The following is a 19,615-nucleotide window of genomic DNA, read 5'->3' on the forward strand; positions in this document are numbered from 1 at the left end:
TAAAGTCATTATGCATATATGATGAACAGAGAGTAGCAGTAGCATAAATAGGGGGGTTGGTGGGTGGTGGGACACAATGCAGATATTATTATTATTATTATTATTATTATTATGAATATATTATAACATGTCCAACAGGTAGGCCTACCTCTTATTTCTGAATAGGAAGAAATTGTCTCCAACACAAAACCCTTGTGTTGTTAGTAGCCTGAAGTCAATTTAAAAGACTGTTTAATTTAATTAGGCCTTCTCGAATTAGCCTACTTTCAGCACCCAGGCGCTGTCAATCTCTGCAGCTTCCACTTCATAGTAATGTAAATTATAGGAATTTTTTGAATATATGGCTTATTGTGTGGTCAATACTTTTTGTTCAATAGCTTCATTATGGGCAACAAAACGTATTGTTTTTATTCAAAAAAAACTATAGCAGTACCAAGCCTACCTCCAGCCCTCGTTCTCATCTTCGCTTTCTCCCTCATAGTTATTGCATTTTTTAAACAAATGAAGAAGAAAATAATCAGAGGAAGCCTTTGATTCACTTCCTGAGTGCCACTGTACACAGCACAGCCATTGTTTAGGCAACACAAAAGGGTTTACATCAGCAAGAGCAGGGCAGGCCAGGGCTTATGATTGGGATAGCCTATCCATTGCAGTGGGTAATGCAGGGTAGCCTAGTTTTTTATACACCATTCCAGCAGTGCAAATACTCAGGAAGGAAGGTAATTTCTTAGATATATAACTTTGCCCTGTGCTTCTCTGAGCATGCTCTTCATATACAGTGCCTTGCATAAGTATTCATCCCCTTAGTGTTGTCACGCCCTGACCTGAGAGAGACGGTTTATTTCTCTATTTTCTTAGGTCAGGATGTGGGGTGGGCATTCTATGTCATAATATTTCTATGTTTTGGCCAGGTATGGTTTCCAATCAGAGCTGTCTATCGTTGTCTCTGATTGGGAACCATACTTAGGCAGCCTTTTCCCACCTGTGTTTGTGGGTAGTTGTTTTCTGTTTTGTGCTTCAGTACCTGACAGAACTGTACGCTTTCTTTTGCCTTTGTTAGTTTTGTTCGAGTGTTTGTTTGATTCAAATAAATAATCATGAACACGTGCCACGCTGCATCTTGGTCCCCTCTCTACAACGATCGTTACAGATGTTTTTACTATTTTGTTGCATTACAACCTGTAATTTAAATTGATTTTTATTTGGATTTCATGTAATGGACATACACAAAATAGTCCAAATTGGTGAAGTGAAATGAAAAAAATTACTTGTCATAAAATTCAAAAAAATTCAAAAACTGAAAAGTGGTGCGTGCATATGTATTCACCCCCTTTGCTATGAAGCCCCTAAATAAGATGTGGTGCAACCAATTACGTTCAAAAGTCAGAATTAGTTTTAAAAAAGTCACAGGTGGTGTGCAATCCAAGTGTCACATGATCTGTCACATGATCTCAGTATAGAGTGGAAGTCGGACATTAACATACAGTTAGGTTGGAGTCATTAAAACTAGTTTTTCAACCACTCCACAAATTTCTTGTTAACAAACTATAGTTTTGGCAAGTCGGTTAGGATATCTATTTTGTGCATGACACAAGTAATTTTTCCAACAATTGTTTACAGACAGATTATTTCACTTATAATTCACTGTATCACAATTCCAGTGGGTCAGAAGTTTACATACACTAAGTTGACTGTGCTTGACATCATGGGAAAATCAAAAGAAATCAGACAAGACCTCAGAAAAAAATGTAGACCTCCACAAGTCTGGTACATCCTTGGGAGCAATTTCCAAACGCCTGAAGGTGCCACATTCATCTGTACAAACAATAGTAAGCAAGTATAAACATCATGGGACCACGCAGCCATCATACCGCTCAGGAAGGAGACACGTTCTGTCTCCTAGAGATGAACTTACTTTGCTACGAAAAGTGTAAATCAATCCCAGAACAGCAGCAAAGGACCTTGTGAAGATGCTGGAGGAAACAGGTACAAAAGTATCTATATCCACAGTAAAACGAGTCCTATATCGACATAACCTGAAAGGCCGCTCAGCAAGGAAGAAGCCACTGCTCCAAAACCGCCATAAAAAAGCCAGACTACGGTTTGCAAATGCACAAGGGGACAAAGATCGTACTTTTTGGAGAAATGTCCTCTGGTGTGATGAAAGAAAAAGAGAACTGTTTGGCCATAATGACCATCGTTATGTTTGGAGGAAAAAGGGGGAGGCTTGCAAGCCGAAGAACACCATCCCAACCGTGAAGCACGGGGGTGGCAGCATCATGTTGTGGGGCTGCTTTGCTGTAGAAGGGACTGGTTTACCCCAGAAAATAAATGACATCATGAGGTAGGAAAATTATGTGGATTTATCAAAGCAACATCTCAAGGCATCAGTCAGGAAGTTAAAGCTTGGTCGCAAATGGGTCTTCCAAATGGACAATGACCCCAAGCATACTTCCAAAGTTGTGGCAAAATGGCTTAAGGACAACAAAGTCAAGGTATTGGAGTGGCCATCACAAAGCCCTGACCTCAATCCTATAGAAAATGTGTGGGCAGAACTGAAAAAGTGGGTGTGAGCAAAGAGGCCTACCAACTTGACTCACTTACACCAGCTCTGTCAGGAGGAATGGGCCCAAGTTCACCCAGCTTATTTTGGGAAGCTTGTGGAAGGCTACCCGAAATGTTTGACCTAAGTTAAATAATTTAAAGCCAATGCTACCAAATACTAATTGAGTGTATGTAAACTTCTGACCCACTGGGAATGGGATGAAAGAAATAAAAGCTGAAATAAATCATTCTCTCTACTATTATTCTGACATTTCACATTCTTAAAATAAAGTGGTGATCCTTACTGACCTAAAACAGGAATATTTTACTAGGATTAAATGTCAGGATTTGAGAAAACTGAGTTTAAATGTATTTGGCTGAGGTATATTTAAACTTCCGACTTCAATTGTATATATACACCTGATCTGAAAGGCCCCAGAGTCTGCAACACCACTAAGCAAGAGGCACCACCAAGCAAGCGGCACCATGAAGACCAAAGAGCTTTCCAAACAGGTCAGGGACAAAGTTGTGGAGAAGTACAGATCATTGTTGGGTTATAAAAAAACGTTCAACATCCCACGGAGGACCATTAAATCCATTATTAAAAAATTGAAAGAATATGGCATTCCAACAAACCTGCCAAGAGAGTGCCGCCCACCAAAACCCACAGACCAGTCAAGGAAGGCATTAATCAAAGAGGCAACAAAGAGACCAAAGATAACCCTGAAGGAGCTGCAAAGCTCTACAGCGGAGATTAGAGTATATGTCCATAGGATCACTTTCAGCCGTACACTCCACAGAGCTGGGCTTTACGGAAGAGTGGCCAGAAAAAAGTAATTGCTTAAAGAAAAAAATAAGCAAAAACATTTGGTTTTCGCCAAAAGGCATGTGGGAGACACCCCAAACATATGGAAGAAGGTACTCTGGTACTCTGGCGCAAACCCAACACCTCTCATCACCCCGAGAACTCCATCTCCACAGTGAAGCACGGTGGTGGCAGCATCATGCTGGGGACATGTTTTTCATCAGCATGGACTGGGAAACTGGTCAGAATTGAAGGAATGATGGACGGCGCTAAATACAGGGAGTTTCTTGAGGGAAACCTGTTTCAGTCTTCCAGAGATTTGTGACTGGGACGTAGGTTCACCTTCCAGCAGGACAATGACCCTAAGCATACTGCTAAAGCAACACTTGAGTGGTTTAAGGGGAAACATTTAAATGTCTTGGAATGGCCTAGTCAAAGCCCAGACCTCAATCCAATTGAGAATCTGTGGTATGACTTAAAGATTGCTGTACACCAGCGGATCCCATCCAACTTGAAAGAGCTGGAGCAGTTTTGCCTTGAAGAATGGGAAAACATCCCAGTGGCTAGATGTGCCAAGCTTATAGAGACATACCCCACAACACTTGCAGCTGTAATTGTTCGAAAGGTGGCTCTAAAAAGTATTGACTTTGGGGGGGATGACCAGTTATGCACGCTCAAGTCTTATTTCTTGTTTGTTACACAATAAAACATATTTGGCATCTTCAAAGTGGTAGGCATGTTGTGTAAATCAAAGGATATTAACCGCCAAAAAAATCTACGTTAATTCCATGTTGTAAGGCATCAAAATAGGAAAAATGCCAAGGGGGCGGTGAATACTTTCGCAAGCCACTGTAGCCTAGGCCTATGGCCTATAGTAATCAAGACCACACTAACATAACTTGATACTGAGCGCCCAGCAGAGCATCAGGGATGAGGGGCATCATCGGGCACACATGAGATACTATAACAAGCAACTCATTATCAACCCCTGAGCGATAAGACATTTAATACTAGTAACAATTCCCTGTCTTAGGATCACCACTTTATTTCAAGAATGTGAAACCCCTGATGAGATACTATAACAAGCAGCTCATTATCAACCCCTGAGCGATATGACATTTAATCTAAATTCAAATTTTAAACAGATGACCCTCCCCCATTTTCCTCAAGGGAAATTGTGTACATTTCGACCACTCCCTTTTAGTCAACAATGTGTCTTGATTTGAAGCTACCCCACCTAGCATCAGACTGGCTGGTTCATTCTTTGCTCACCTTAAAGATATGTAGTGACAGTAATGTAGTGACAGTAAGGTAGTGACAGTATTGTAGTGACAGTAATGTAGTGACAGAATTGTTGTGTGTTCTGTGCAGGGCATGTTTTGATGAGCTTCAGACGAGTGGTGCCATCGTGTGGCTGGTGTTGGACTACCTGTGTGACGGTCTCTACATCTTGGACACAGCCGTCAGGCTACGCACAGGTCAGAGGTCAATTTCTCACAATGTGTTTCTGTCGTGTTTCTGTTCTCTTTCCTTGAATCCTCACGTCCCCTGTTCTCACCTCCTCAAAGAGCATTGGAGGACAATATCCACCCTGAGTCTGTCTGCCTACCCTGAGTCTGTCTGCCTACCCTGAGCCTGTGCCCTAACACTGATTGTGTAACTCTACCTGTTTGTTTATCAGGTTTCCTGGAGCAGGGTCTGTTGGTGAAGGACCTCTCTAAGCTGAGAGACAGTTATCTGAAGACGGTTCAGTTTAAACTAGACCTGTTGTCTATCCTGCCTACTGACCTGTTCTACCTATCTCTGGGAATACACACTCCTCTCCTCCGCTTCAACAGACTGCTGCGGTTCAACCGCATGTTCGAGTTCTTCGACCGCACAGAGACCAGGACCAGTTACCCCAATGCCTTCCGCATCACTAACCTGGTCCTTTACATACTGGTACGTGCACACACACACACACACACACACACACACACACACACACACACACACACACACACACACACACACACACACACACACACACACACACACACACACACACACACACACACACACACACACACACACTGGTGAGAGATATGTGGTACACACACAAACTAACACATTTACACACACAAGCATGCATGTGTAACCAAGTTGAATTAGTTAAACTTACAGCTCAGCTAAAAATGCCACCACCTGCACCATCCAGTGGCGAGTTGTTTGGTGGCGCAGCTGTCTAAAGTGTTTCAAACAGGGTGGTCACATGGGTATGCGAGGCTGAGGATTCAACATCGAATACCAGTTTGGGCTCATCAGCAAGGAAGCTATACTAATAAGCAAACAGAATTAAGCCAGTATATAAACACACACAGACTCTAACATTAAAAAAGAGCTGATCGCGAACTACAGGAAACGGAGGAGCGAGCACACCCATATCCACATCAATGGGGTTGTATTAGTTTCTTGGCGTCCACATTACTAAGGAATTATCAAGGTCCACCCACACAGTTGTGAAGAGGGCACAACCTCGTCCCTCTCACGAGGCTGAAAAGATTGGCATGGGCCCTCAGATCTTCAAAAGGTTCTACAGCTGCACCATTGAGAGCATCTTGACTGGCTGCGCGACTGCTTGGTATGGCAACTGCAATGCACTGACTTCAAAGGGTGGTGTGAACGGCCCAGTACATCACTGCTAAGGGTGGTGTGAACGGCCCAGTACATCACTGGGAAGGGTGGTGTGAACGGCCCAGTTCATCACTGGGGCCGAGTTCCCTTCCATCCAGTACCTCTATATCAGGAGGAGAGTCCAGCCACCCAACAGGACCCTGAACAGCTTCTACCCCCAAGCCATAGACTGTTTTCTCTGCTACCGCACAGCAAGCATACCAGAGCACCAAGTCTGGAACCAACAGGACCCTGAACAGCTTCTACCCCCAAGCCATAGACTGCTAAATAGCTCATCAAATGGCTACCACGGACTACCTGCATTGACCCTTTTTCCAGCTAACTCTTTTGCACTGAATCTACCCACACACTCACACATACATACACACATACACACATACATATACTGACACCCCAACACACACACACACACACTTGAGTAATTTAGCAGACCCTCTTATTCAGAGTGACTTACAGGAGCAATTAGGGTTAAGTGCCTTGCTCATGGGCACATCGGCAGATTTTTTTACCTAGTCAGCTTGGGGATTCAAACGACAAACCTTTCGGTTACTGGCCCAACACTCCTAACCGCTAGGCTACCTATCATTGGATTAAAGGTAAAAGTTGGGTGAAAAAAATACTAAATGCCCTTACGTTGATGACTTTTAGCAAATCCAATGAGTCTGTCTAATACCCTCAGTCTGTCTAATACCCTGAGTCTGTCTAATACCCTGAGTCTGTCTAATACCCTGAGTCTGTCTAATACCCTGAGTCTGTCTAATACCCTGAGTCTGTCTGCTATCCTGAGTCTGTCTGCTATCCTGAGTCTGTCTACTACCCTGAGTCTGTCTACTACCCTGAGTCTGTCTACTACCCTGAGTCTGTCTGCTACTGATTCAACGTTATTGCATAGATTTGAGGGGTTGAAATGACTAGGAAACAATCTTGATTCAACCAGTTTTTGCCCAGTGGGTTGTTGGAAAAGGACCCATAAGTAAGCTTTTCCTGTTAGTCTACACCTGTTGACAAATAAATGTTAATTTGATTTAACCCTAACCTGCTGTTTCTCCTCCAGGTGATCATCCACTGGAATGCCTGTATGTACTACTCCTTCTCCAAGGCCCTGGGACTGGGGTCTGACTCCTGGGTGTATCCCAACCAGACCACTCTGTCGCGGGGTTACATCTACTGCCTCTACTGGTCCACCCTCACCCTCACCACCATAGGAGAGACACCGCCACCCGTACGAGATGAGGAGTTCCTCTTCGTGGTCTTTGACTTCCTGGTGAGTGTATAATGTAACCCTATACCATAAACCCTATTCCCTAGATAGTGGACTACTTTATGTCTGACATAGAACACTATTCCCTAGATAGTGCAGTACCAAGGCTATTGAGTCTGCCAATAAGAATGCAGTGATTGACAGAGTCGAAAGCCTTGGTCGGGTCGATGAAGACAGCTGCACAGTATTGTCTTTTATCGATTTCGGTTATGATATCGTTTAGGACCTTGAGCGTGGCTGAGGTGCACCCATGACCAGCTCGGAAACCAGATTGCATAGTGGAGAAGGTACAGTGGGATTCGAAATGGTCGGTGATCTGTTTGTTAACTTGGCTTTTGAAGATTTTAGAAAGGCAGGGCAGGATGGATATAGGTCTATAAGAGTTTGGGCCTAGAGTGTCTCCCCCTTTGAAGAGGGGGATGACCGCGGCAGCTTTCCAATCTTTGGGGATCTCAGACGATACGAAACAGAGGTTGAACAGGCTAGTAATAGGGGTTGCAACAATTTCGGTGGATAATTTTAGAAAGAGAGGGACCAGATTGTCTAGCCCAGCTGATTGGTAGGGATCCAGATTTTGCAACTCTTTCAGAACATCAGCTGTCTGGATTTGGGTGAAGGAGAAATGGGGAGGCTTGGGCAAGTTGCTGCGGGGGGTGCTGAAATGTTGGCCGGGTTTGGGGTAGCCAGGTGGAAGCATGGCCAGCGGTAGAAAAATGCTTATTGAAATGATCGATTATCGTAGATTTATCGGTGGTGACAATGTTTCCTATCCTCAGTGCAGTGGGCAGCTGGGAGGAGGTGCTCTTATTCTCCATGGACTGTATCGTATCCCAAAGAGGTAGAGACCTCTTATCTTGGTGCTAGGTGCAGTAGAATCCTCTTATCTTGATGTACACAGGAAACTCTGCAGCGCAGCTGAGACCGGTGTTAACCCTAACAAGCTGCTTTTTACTTTCAGTCTGCTACTCTGTGGTGATGTACACCCCTGTCCTGGCCCAAACACCACAAAGCAAGCTAAACAACTATGCCCAAACTGCGGTAAGACCGTAAGGAAGAATTCCAATGCGGTGGCTAATGACATTTGTGATTTGTTTGATCACATAAAGTGTGGAGATATCCAACACTTGTCATATGATGAATCTGTAAAGTCTCAAAGTAACATTTCGCTTGTTTGCAATGTATGCTGTGTAAATGTGGTTCCAAACATTGGGATGCTGGGCACAAGCAGGGATGATGAGTGAAATCTAGATGAGATAGTTGATGTATCAGCAGTGGGCACAGAAGATGACATGTTTGACTGTTTCAATCAGAGAGGTCTTCACTTTATCCATGTGAACGCACGGAGCCTGCTGCCGAAATTAGAGGACTTAAAACTCCTGGCTTCTAACACCCAGGCTTCAGTAGTTGCTGTGACTGAGACATGACTCGATGGGTCTACTGAGGACGATGAGGTTGAGCTACCAGGTTTAAGCATTTATAGAATAATCTGAAACTGAAATGGTGGCAGTGTGTTTTTACTAGGAAGGATGTGCATTTTATCCCTTGTTCAGATCTGAAAATGGATGGTCTTGAGGTTGCATGGGTAGAAACACTTCTTCCTGAATGTCGTCCTGTACTGGTTGGTCTGTGTTATCGGCCTCCTAAGCAGAAGAATGTCTATGATTGAACTGAATTGCTGTGATCACAATGTATTGGCTGATAGAGAATGTATTCTGATTGGTGGTTTTAATACAAATGTACAGTTACCATCCCAGAGAAATACACTAGTAAATGCCCTGGATAACTTTAATCAGTTATTTGGACTGAAACAACTGATTGTTGAGCCAACCCGGGTGTGTATTGACAGTAAATCAACTTTGGATTTGATTATTGTATCAGACCAAGAGAACGTCTGTCAGTCAGGAGTCTTAAATATTGGTTTTAGTGATCATATGGTAACCTGCTGTACCCGTAAGACATCCAAACTGCTACTAGAGACAGGTAATAACTACATGAAGGTACAATCTATAAAACAAAACTCAAAGGAACGTTTTGCAGAAGGACTTGGACATTTGGATTGGTCTCATGTACTAAACTGTGATGTCACTTCACCCCTACCTACATGTACAATTTACCTCAACAAACCTGTACCCCCGCACACTGACTCGGTACCGGTACCCTCTGTATATAGACTCGTTATTGTTATTTTATTGTGTTACTTTCTATTATTTTTTATTTTATTTTATTTGGTAAATATTTTCTTAACTCTTCTTGAACTGCACTGTTGGTTAAGGGCTTGTAAGTAAATATTTCACGGTAATGTCTGCACTTGTTGTATTCGGCGCATGTGACAAATTAAAGTTTGATTTGATCAAGCTTGGTATCTTTTTAACAATCTGTTTCTGTCTGCGCTCAACTCTCTGACTCCAATGAAACAAATTAGAATCAAACTAGCGGTCAGGGAAATGGATCACTTCTGAGATCTTAGAAAAGGAAAAGGGATCGCTACCTGGCCAGATTCAGAAGGACAAATCTACAATACGATTATGATGGTTATATTAACTGTAGAAACCAGGCAAGATACAAAATGGATAAGGCCAAATCCTAACATTACATAGACACTGTTAATGACAACTTACATCAGCCTCGTAAACTGTGGAACATTTTAAAGGACAATGGCTCAAAAGCTCTACATAAGGGAAAATCCTGTAGTATTAACCTGGATATTGATGATGTTTCATGTTATGACCAGGCAAAGGTTGCTAATTATTTTAACCCAGTTTTAACAACTATAGCCTCATATCTGGTTAATAAGTTACCCACCTACTCTGGACACCATGGCCAGTCTTTATTAACAACTTTTACCATAGCAAAGGATCACTAATGATTTGTTTGAGCTGTGCATGGTAACAGAGGACAAAGTTTCCAATCTACTATGCTTAATGAGCACCAACAAAGCAACTGGGCTGGATAACCTTCCAGCAAGATTCATAAAGGATAGTGCTTGTGTCACTGCTAAAATGATAACTCATATTGTAAACCTTTCTATTACTAGTGGTACGTTTCCCAATGATCTCAAAACAGCCCTGGATGGTTCCACTCCACAAGAAGAGCAGTAAAACAAATGTAGGAAACTACAGGCCTGTGTCAATCCTCAGAACCTCATCCAAAGTTGTTGAGAGATTAGTTTCTAATCAACTTGAAGGATACCTTCTGGAGAACAATCCTCTTTCTGAACTCCAGTCTGGCTTTAGAACAGCTCATTCCACTACTTGCCTTATCCACCTTTTTGACCACATTAAGCAGGAAAGTGAGAAGTGGAACTATACAGCTATGGTCATGTTAGACTTGTAGAAAGCTTTTGACACTGTGGACCAATGATATTCTCCTGATGAAACTGAAATGCAGGGGTCTAAATGATGTAGCAGTGGTTTAGGTCTTATCTGACCAACACAACACAAGTATGTAATGTTGGTGATGTCAGAGGCCAAAGAAATATCCTGTGGAGTACCACAGGGATCCATTTTAGGGCCTCTCTAATTTCTAATATATGTTCATGTATTTATTTATTATTATTTATAATTTATAATTTACATGTAGTGTGTGTATCTATCAGTTACACATTTATTTGTATTTATTTATTTAACCTTTTATTTAACTAGGCAAGTCAGTTAAGAACATGTTCTTATTTACAATGACATCCTACCAAAAGGCAAAAGGCCTCCTGTTGGGACGGAGATGAAAACAATATATATATATATATATATATATATATATATATATATATATATATAATTGGTCAACACACATCACTACAAGAGAGAGACAACACTACAAGAGAGAGACACCACACCACTACAAGAGAGAGACAACACAACACTACATAAAGAGAGACCTAAGATAACATAGCAAGGCAGCAACACATCACTACAAGAGAGACAACACAACACTACATAAAGAGACAACACAACACTACATAAAGAGAGACCTAAGACAACATAGCAAGGCAGCAACACATCACTACAAGAGAGACAACACAACACTACATAAAGAGAGACCTAAGACAACAGCATGGTAGCAACATGACATGGTAGCAGCACAAAACATGGTACAAACATTATTGGGCAAAGTCAACAGCACAAAGGTCAAGAAGGTAGAGACAACAATACATCACGCAAAGCAGCCACAACTGTCAATAAGCGTGTCCATGATTGAGTCTTTGCATGAAGAGATTGAGATAAAACTGTCCAGTTTGAGTGTTTGTTGCAGCTCGTTCCAGCCGCTACCTGCAGCGAACTGTAAACTGTACCCAGGGATGTGTGAGCTTTGGGGACTTTTAACAGAATGTGACTGGCAGAACGGGTGGAGGATGAGGGCTGCAGTAAATATCTCAGATAGGGGGGAGTGAGGCCTAATGATATGCCAGATACAGTAAAGTGCAAAATCCTGCTTTATGCTGATGACTCAACCATGCTGGTATCAGGGAAGGATACAGATTACATAGAGAAGACCCTGAGTAAGGAATTGCATTTTGTTACAGAGATTGGTTGATGGACAACAAATTGTCACTACATTTGGGAAAAACTGAATTGATTTTGTTTTTAACAAAACGTAGATTGCTTAGGGCTGACAAGATAAAGGTAAACTGTGGAGATTGAATCTAAAACAAGTGTAACGTATCGTAGTTTGTCTCTAGATCAATCCCTTTCTGAAGACTTCGAAAATTCTTTCTAAAATTGCGAACAAATTGACGTTTTGATATCGTAACACTAAATATTTTAACATCAAAGGTAAGAAACTGCTTGTCTCAAACTTGATTCAGTGTCATCTGATTATGCCTGCTCTGCTTGGTATAGTGGGCTATCAAAAACAGCTGAACAAGTTAACTCAGGTCAAGCAAAATAATGTTACCAGGTATATGCTGAATGTCCCCCCCAGGACCCACATAATTTTCAGGTATATGCTGAATGCCCCCCCCCCAGGACCCACATAATGTTATCAGGTTTGTGCTGAATGTCCCCACCCCCCCAGGACCCACATAATGTTATCAGGTATATGCTGAATATCCCCCCCCCAGGACCCACATAATGTTATCAGGTATATGCTGAATATCCCCCCCCCAGGACCCACAATGTTATCAGGTATATGCTGAATGCCCCCTCCCCCCAGGACCCACATAATGTTACCAGGTATATGCTGAATGCCCCCCCCCAGGACCAACATAATGTTACCAGGTTTATGTTGAAAGTCCCCCCTCCCCCCCTTAGGACCCACATGGGGCTACAGGAGTCCTGGGAGGTTGCCTTTGGTGTCCAGATTGGACCAACTTAATTATATGTATGATTTCTTAAATGATCGTGCCCCAGGTTATATGAAAAACCACATTGATATGGTCTATAACCAACACAGTCACAATACCAGAGCTTGTGTTGTCTTGTAAAATCCCAAGAGTAAACACTACAACGAGGAGCAGGTTTTTCTATACAGGCATTTGTCTATGGAATAGCTTCCCCTTGGAGATCAAGCAGGGAAAAAGTAGAAATAGCTTTAAAAAGCAGGCAAAGGTTTTCATTTGTCAAGGTTGTCTCAGTAAGGGAAACCACTCACTGCCCCTTGTGCCCCCTGCTGTTGGTCAGGTGTATTTATCTGAATGATAGGTATGATGTGCAATTATAGATTGTTTTAATGTAAAATGTTTATTGATATTGAAGGTTAGGGAAAATTGCAGTGAATAGTGCCACTTTTAACTTGTCAATATAAATGAATGTATTTATGTTAATTTGTAATTTAGTCTTGCCTTTTAATCATTATATGTATTGTTTTTACCATCGACGACCACTTTGGAAACAACCGTTTTAATTAATACTTTCAAATATTATCCTCTGGATCCACATTCTATATTTTGTTGTATGTCTGTTTCTCAAAATTAATTATATTAAAATCAATATCCTAGATAGTGCTCCCTATTCCCTAGATAGTGCACCTTATTCCCCAGATCAGATACACTCTTAGGAAAAAGGGTTCTTAAATGGTTCTTCAGCTGTCCCCATAGGAGAACCCTTTTCGGTTCCAGGTAGAACCCTTTTTGGTTCCAGGGAGAACCCTTTTTGGTTTCCATGTAGAACCCTCTGTGGAAACCTTCACATACTGTGTGTCTTAGCAACATTGGCATATTGGGTGTCTTAATCCTAGAATATTAGCATATTGGGTGTCTTAATCCTAGAATATTAACATATTGGGTGTCTTAATCCTAGAATATTAACATATTGGGTGTCTTAATCGTAGAATATTAACATATTGGGTGTCTTAATCCTAGAACAATAGCATATTGGGTGTCTTAATCCTAGAATATTAACATATTGGGTGTCTTAATCCTAGAATATTAACATATTGGGTATGTTCATTTTAGGTGGGCGTGTTGATCTTCGCCAGCATCGTGGGGAATGTGGGAGCCATGATCTCCAACATGAACGCTACGCGGGCAGAGTTCCAGAGCCGCATCGACCAGGTAAAACACTACATGCAGTTCAGACACGTCAGCCGTGACCTGGAGCACCGTGTCATTCGCTGGTTTGACTACCTCTGGACCAATCAGAAGGCGGTAGACGAACAGGAAGTTCTGAAGAGCCTGCCCAATAAACTGAGGGCTGAGATCGCTATCAATGTGCACCTGGAGACTTTGAAGAAGGTAGAACCCACACCCACAAACACATACTCTCACACACTTGCTGTCCAATCTCTTCACCTCCCTCTCTTTCTCTCTCCCCCTCTCTCGAGGTGTGTAACTTCCAGGACTGTGAGGAAGTAGAGTTGGTATTGAAGTAGAGTTGGTATTGAAGCTGTTTCTACTTCTCCCTCTCGGCCTCTCTCTCGGCCTGCCTTCTCCCTCTCGGCCTCTCTCTCGGCCTGCCCTCTCCCTCTCGGCCTGCCTCTCTCTCTCTCGGCCTGCCTCTCTCTCTCTCGGCCTGCCTCTCTCTCTCTCGGCCTGCCTTCTCCCTCTCGGCCTCTCTCTCGGCCTGCCTTCTCCCTCTCGGCCTGCCTCTCTCTCTCTCGGCCTGCCTCTCTCTCTCTCTCGGCCTGCCTCTCTCTCTCTCTCGGCCTGCCTCTCTCTCTCTCTCTCTCCGGCCTGCCCCTCTCTCTCTCTCTCTCTCTCTCTCGGCCTGCCCCTCTCTCTCTCTCTCTCTCTCTCTCGGCCTGTCTCTCTCGCTCTCTCTCTCTCTCGGCCTGTCTCTCTCGCTCTCTCTCTCGGCCTGCCTCTCTCTCTCCTCCTCTCTCGGCCTGCCTCTCTCTCTCCTCCTCTCTCTTCTCCTCCTCTCTGTCCCCCACTCTTCTAGGTGCGTATCTTCCAGGACTGTGAAGCAGGCCTGCTAGTAGAGTTGGTATTGAAGCTGCGTCCCCAGGTCTTCTCTCCAGGAGACTATATCTGTCGTAAAGGAGACATTGGGAAGGAGATGTACATTATTAAAGATGGCCGCCTGGCGGTGGTGGGAGATGATGGAGCTACTCAGCTGGCCATGCTCACTTCAGGAAGCTGCTTCGGGGAGATCAGGTAGGAGGGGGTGGGGGTGTGTGGGCGTGGGAGTGTGTGTTAGTGTGTGTGTGTGATTGCACGACTGTGCGTGTTTTTGTCTAATTGTTGTTACATAAATACTATAATGTTTGTGTGTTTCCCTCTGTCAGCATCCTGAACATCCGGGGCAGTAAGATGGGAAACAGGAGAACAGCTAACATCCGTAGCCTTGGTTACTCTGACCTGTTCTGTCTGTCTAAGAGAGATCTGACCGAGGCACTCAGCGACTTCCCTCATGCTAGAACCCAGTTGGAGCAGAGGGGGCGGGACATCCTCAGGAAGGAGGGGCTACTGGATGAAGTGGGAGGAGATAGCCTGGGAGTGGAGGAAATGGAGGAGAAGGTGTGTGTTTGTTTGTTTGTAAGGAAGCACAACATGCATAGCAAGATGATTGAGGTGGACACATTAAAGACCTATGTGTTTCCTGAATGGCCCCCATAGAGGACTCTAGCCTCAAGGACTGCCCCCATAGGACTCTAGCCTCAAGGAGTGCCCCCCGTAGGACTCTAGCCTTAAAGACTGCCCCACTAAGAGTATACGGAAGACTCATTTTCCTCATGGGCCTCACATAGGAGACAAACTGGAAGTGTGTGTGAACCGGTTACAGAATTATAATACTCATCATCATCATCTTAACTACTGTCCTCTTATAGGTGGAGAAGTTGGAGGCGTGTGTGGATCGTCTCCAGACGCGGTTGGCACGTTTACAAATGGAGTATGCCACCGCGCAGCAACGTCTAAAGCAGCGAATCACGGCTCTGGAACACAGCGTCGGCACCACGGTTACCGTCGGAAGCGGTTTGCTGTCCGACGCCGACGGCAACGAGAGTGGCGGTGATGACGGAGCACGCAGTGAGATCAACATCAGACTGTGACAACAACGCTGTATCGCCATTGAGACAGCTGGAAGAGCGTTTATCTTATATACTCTCTGTTTTATTTAGTTAGATTTATATTTTTGTGGCAGATTTGTGGCAGATTTGATATCTGTTGTTCTTGTTGTTTATGTCTGTAAGCAGGGTGTCGCTGTATTTAATGATGGTGTAACGCTGAATCTACCTGTAAGCTACTGTATGTTCAACAATGTAAAAACAAAACTGTCTCCTGAAAAACATGTTGAAGAAATTATTTCACTTTAAATTCCTGTTAATGACAACCCAAATAATAACTTCCAATAGTTTTTTTTTTACTTGATGGTTATTTTGGAAATAACAGAGCTCTCTCTACCAGGCGGTTGAGAAGTCAACAGGAAATAACAGAGCTCTCTCTACCAGGCAGTTGAGAAGTCAACAGGAAATAACAGAGCTCTCTCTACCAGGCAGTTGAGAAGTCAAAAGGAAATAACAGAGCTCTCTCTACCAGGCGGTTGAGAAGTCTGAGGGTCATACCAGCAATGCCATATTAGAATGTCAATTTCCATACAATTTTACTAATTTCAACAATATTTAAAAAAAATACTTTAGATCTGCTTCAATGGCAACTATAGGTCAAATAAGGACTAATGTCAAATGTTAATAAAATATGGTAATCTTATATGTCCAAGCATGAATATTCAATTACTTGAAAACACATACATTTTAATGTGGTGTATAGTGCAATGTCTCTCAAAATGGTTTTCTTAAATTTGAAATGATCCAGGTTTCCCAGGTGATTTGATTTATTAGGATCCCCATTAGCCAATGCCAATGGTGACAGCTAGTCTGACACATAATGAAAAAGACAGTACAGACAAAATAATGTATAATTGACATATAGTGTATGCATCTATCAGTTACACATTTATTTGTATTTAACTAGGCAAGTCAGTTGACAGCCTACCCCAGCCAAACCAGGATGACGCTGGGCCAATTGTGCGCTGCCCTATGGGACTCCTAATCACGGCCGGATGTGATACAGCCTGGATTTGAACCAGGGACTGTAGTGATCCAGTGAGATGCAGTGCCTTAGACCGCTGCGCCACTCGGGAGCCACATACATATCAGTACATACACACAACAAGTAGGTCACATGGAGGAGAGGCGTTGTGCCATGAGGGAAAGGGGGATACCTTGTCAGTTGTACAACTGAATGCATTCAACTGAAATTAGGTGTTGCTTTATTCGTTTTTGAAACCAGGTATGCTGTTCACTGTATAAGATGGAAGGGAGTCCCATGCACTCATGGCTGTGTATAATACTGTATGTTTCCTTGAATTTGTTCTGGACCTGGGGTCTGTGAAAAGACCCCTGGTGGCATGTTTGCTGGGGTAAGTGTGTGTGTCAGTGCTGTGTGGAAGTTGACAGTGCAAACAATTATGAATTTCCTACACGTTAATATTTCTTATAAAAACAAGAAGTGACGCAGTCAGTCTTCCTCGACTCTTAGCCAAGAGAGACTGGTGGGCACGGTGTTGATACAGTATAGCCCTCTGATTACGATGAAGAGCAAGACGTGCCACTCTGTTCTGGGCCAGCTGCAGCTTAACTAGGTCTTTCATTGCAGCACTTGACCATATGACTGGACAATAATCAAGATAAGACAAAACTAGAGCCTGCAGGACTTGCTTTGTGGAGTGTGGTGTCAAAAAAGCAAAGCATATCTTTATTACGGACAGACCTCTCCCCATCTTTACAACCATTGAATCTATATGTTTTGACCATGCCGGTTTACAATCTAAGGTATTATCAAGTCATTTAGTCTCCTCAACTTGTTCAACAGCCACACCATTCATTACCAGATTCAGCTGAGGTCTAGAACTTAGGGAGTTATTTGTACCAAATACAATACTCTTAGTTTTAGAGATGTTCAGGACCAGTTTATTACTGGCCACCCATTCCAAAACAGACTAACTCTTTGTTAAGGGTTTCAGTGACTTCATCTGCGGTTGCTGATGTGTATATGGTTGAATCATCAGTATACATGGACACACATGCTTTGTTTAATGCCAGGTCATTGGTAAAAATAGAGAAGAGTAGAGGGCCTAGAGAGCTGCCCTGCGGTACACCCCACTTTACATCAAATCAAATGTATTTATATAGCCCTTCTGTAACAGCTGTCTATGGAAGTAGACCAAGGTGCAGCAGAGGATGTGTTCATCATTAGAATTTTAATAGAACAACGTGAACACTATACAAGAAAACTGACAGCCAAAACAGTCCTGTCAGGTGCAAACACTAACAGAAACAATTACCCACAAAACCGAAAGGAAAAACATGCTCCTTATGTGTGACTCCCAATCAGCAACAACGAGCTTCAGCTGTGCCTGATTGGGAGCCACACACGCGCCCAAAACAAAGAAATACAAAAACATAGACAAAGGAACATAGAACGCCCACCCAATGTAACACCCTGGCCTAACCAAAATAAAGAACAAAAAAACCCTCTCTATGGCCAGGGAGTTACACCTTCTTACATCAGCTGATATCTCAAAGTGCTGTACAGAAACCCAGCCTAAAACCCCAAACAGCAAGCAATGCAGGTGTAGAAGTCATTTACATGTTTGACATTAGAGAAGCTTCCATTAAAGAAAACCCTCTGTTCTATTAGATAGCTCTCAATCCACGATATGGAGGTTGAAAACCCATAACACACGTTTTCTCAACAATAGATTATGGTCAATAATAACAAAGGTTGCAATGAAATCTAACAGTACAGCTCCTACAACCTTCCTATTATCAATTTATTTTAACCACAATGGCTAACCGTTTTGTGGGCTGCATTTAAGCTCTGAAGAAAACCCTGCTAGCTTGATAGGCAGCTAGCTGGCAGCTAGTTTAGCTACTACGCCAAGCAGCTCCTCAGACCTGGCCTTGGTCAGCAGGATCACTGGACAGATAGTAGCTTTCCCAGCAACTGATGCCAACCGCATCACTGGAACCAAAATCAAAAAGGTAGCTAGCTAGTAACCAAACTTTTTCAAAAGACTTTCAAAACTTTCCAAAACAACAAACTTTCCAAAACAACAAACCGAGCTCTCCCTCATTACACATTCCGTGTACAACAGCATTAACTTTTGAGATAATATAAAGTTCCATCTTTTATTACAATTATAGTCATTATTGTATAGGTGACCTTAAGTCATTATTGTATAGGTGACAAGTCATTATTGTATAGGTGACCTTAAGTCATTATTGTATAGGTGACCTTAAGTCATTATTGTGTAGGTGACCTTAAGTCATTATTGTATAAGTGACCTTAAGTCATTATTGTGGAGGTGACCTTAAGTCTGAAAATTTACTCATTTACCCCATTGGTCAGGAAATGTGGTTTAACCAATTCATGTGTTCTAATATAGTATGTTGTCAACAATTCAATAATACTTTTCACCAAAATAAGTATATAAAAAAAATAAAAGTACCTTATTCTTAGTCTACCTTTTATTGACATATCAACCACTTGTTTGAGCACAGATTATTTTTTATCTAGCTTTTTAGCCTTTTAAATTGTAACTATTTATATTAATATTCCTACAGTTCAAGGTCTCTATTAACAGGAATGGTTTTGCTAGCACAGACTGGAATATGTTCCGGGATTCTTCAAATGGCATTGAGGAGTACATCACATCAAACATTTGCTTCATCAATAAGTGCATCGATTACTTTGCAAACACAGTGACTGTACGTACATACCCCAACCAGAAGTCATGGATTACAGGCAACATTCGCACTGAGCTAAAGAGTAGAGCTGCCGCTTTCAAGGAGCGGGACTCTAACCCGGAAGATTATAAGAAATCCCACTATGCCCTCGGACAAACCATCAAACAGACAAAGCATCAATACAGAACAAAGATCGAATCAGCTACACC

The 19,615-nt window shown here is 42.6% G+C and overlaps 1 protein-coding gene across 1 annotated transcript in view; it reads left to right on the forward strand.

The window, feature by feature from the left end:
- The window catches only part of LOC106612322 (cyclic nucleotide-gated cation channel), a 37,574-nt gene extending 21,241 nt beyond the window's left edge, over positions 1-16,333 (forward strand). The window contains exons 6-12 of the mRNA XM_014213371.2: positions 4,721-4,827; positions 5,031-5,290; positions 7,077-7,286; positions 13,672-13,950; positions 14,597-14,811; positions 14,943-15,174; positions 15,486-16,333. Of these exons, the coding sequence (XP_014068846.1) occupies positions 4,721-4,827; positions 5,031-5,290; positions 7,077-7,286; positions 13,672-13,950; positions 14,597-14,811; positions 14,943-15,174; positions 15,486-15,707 (1,525 nt within the window). The 3' untranslated portion in view covers positions 15,708-16,333. The remainder of the gene's footprint in view (positions 1-4,720; positions 4,828-5,030; positions 5,291-7,076; positions 7,287-13,671; positions 13,951-14,596; positions 14,812-14,942; positions 15,175-15,485) is intronic.
- The last annotated feature ends 3,282 nt before the right edge of the window (positions 16,334-19,615 follow it).

Source organism: Salmo salar, chromosome ssa09 (assembly GCF_905237065.1).
Source record: "Salmo salar chromosome ssa09, Ssal_v3.1, whole genome shotgun sequence".
In the NCBI taxonomy this organism is placed as follows: Eukaryota; Metazoa; Chordata; class Actinopteri; order Salmoniformes; family Salmonidae; genus Salmo; species Salmo salar.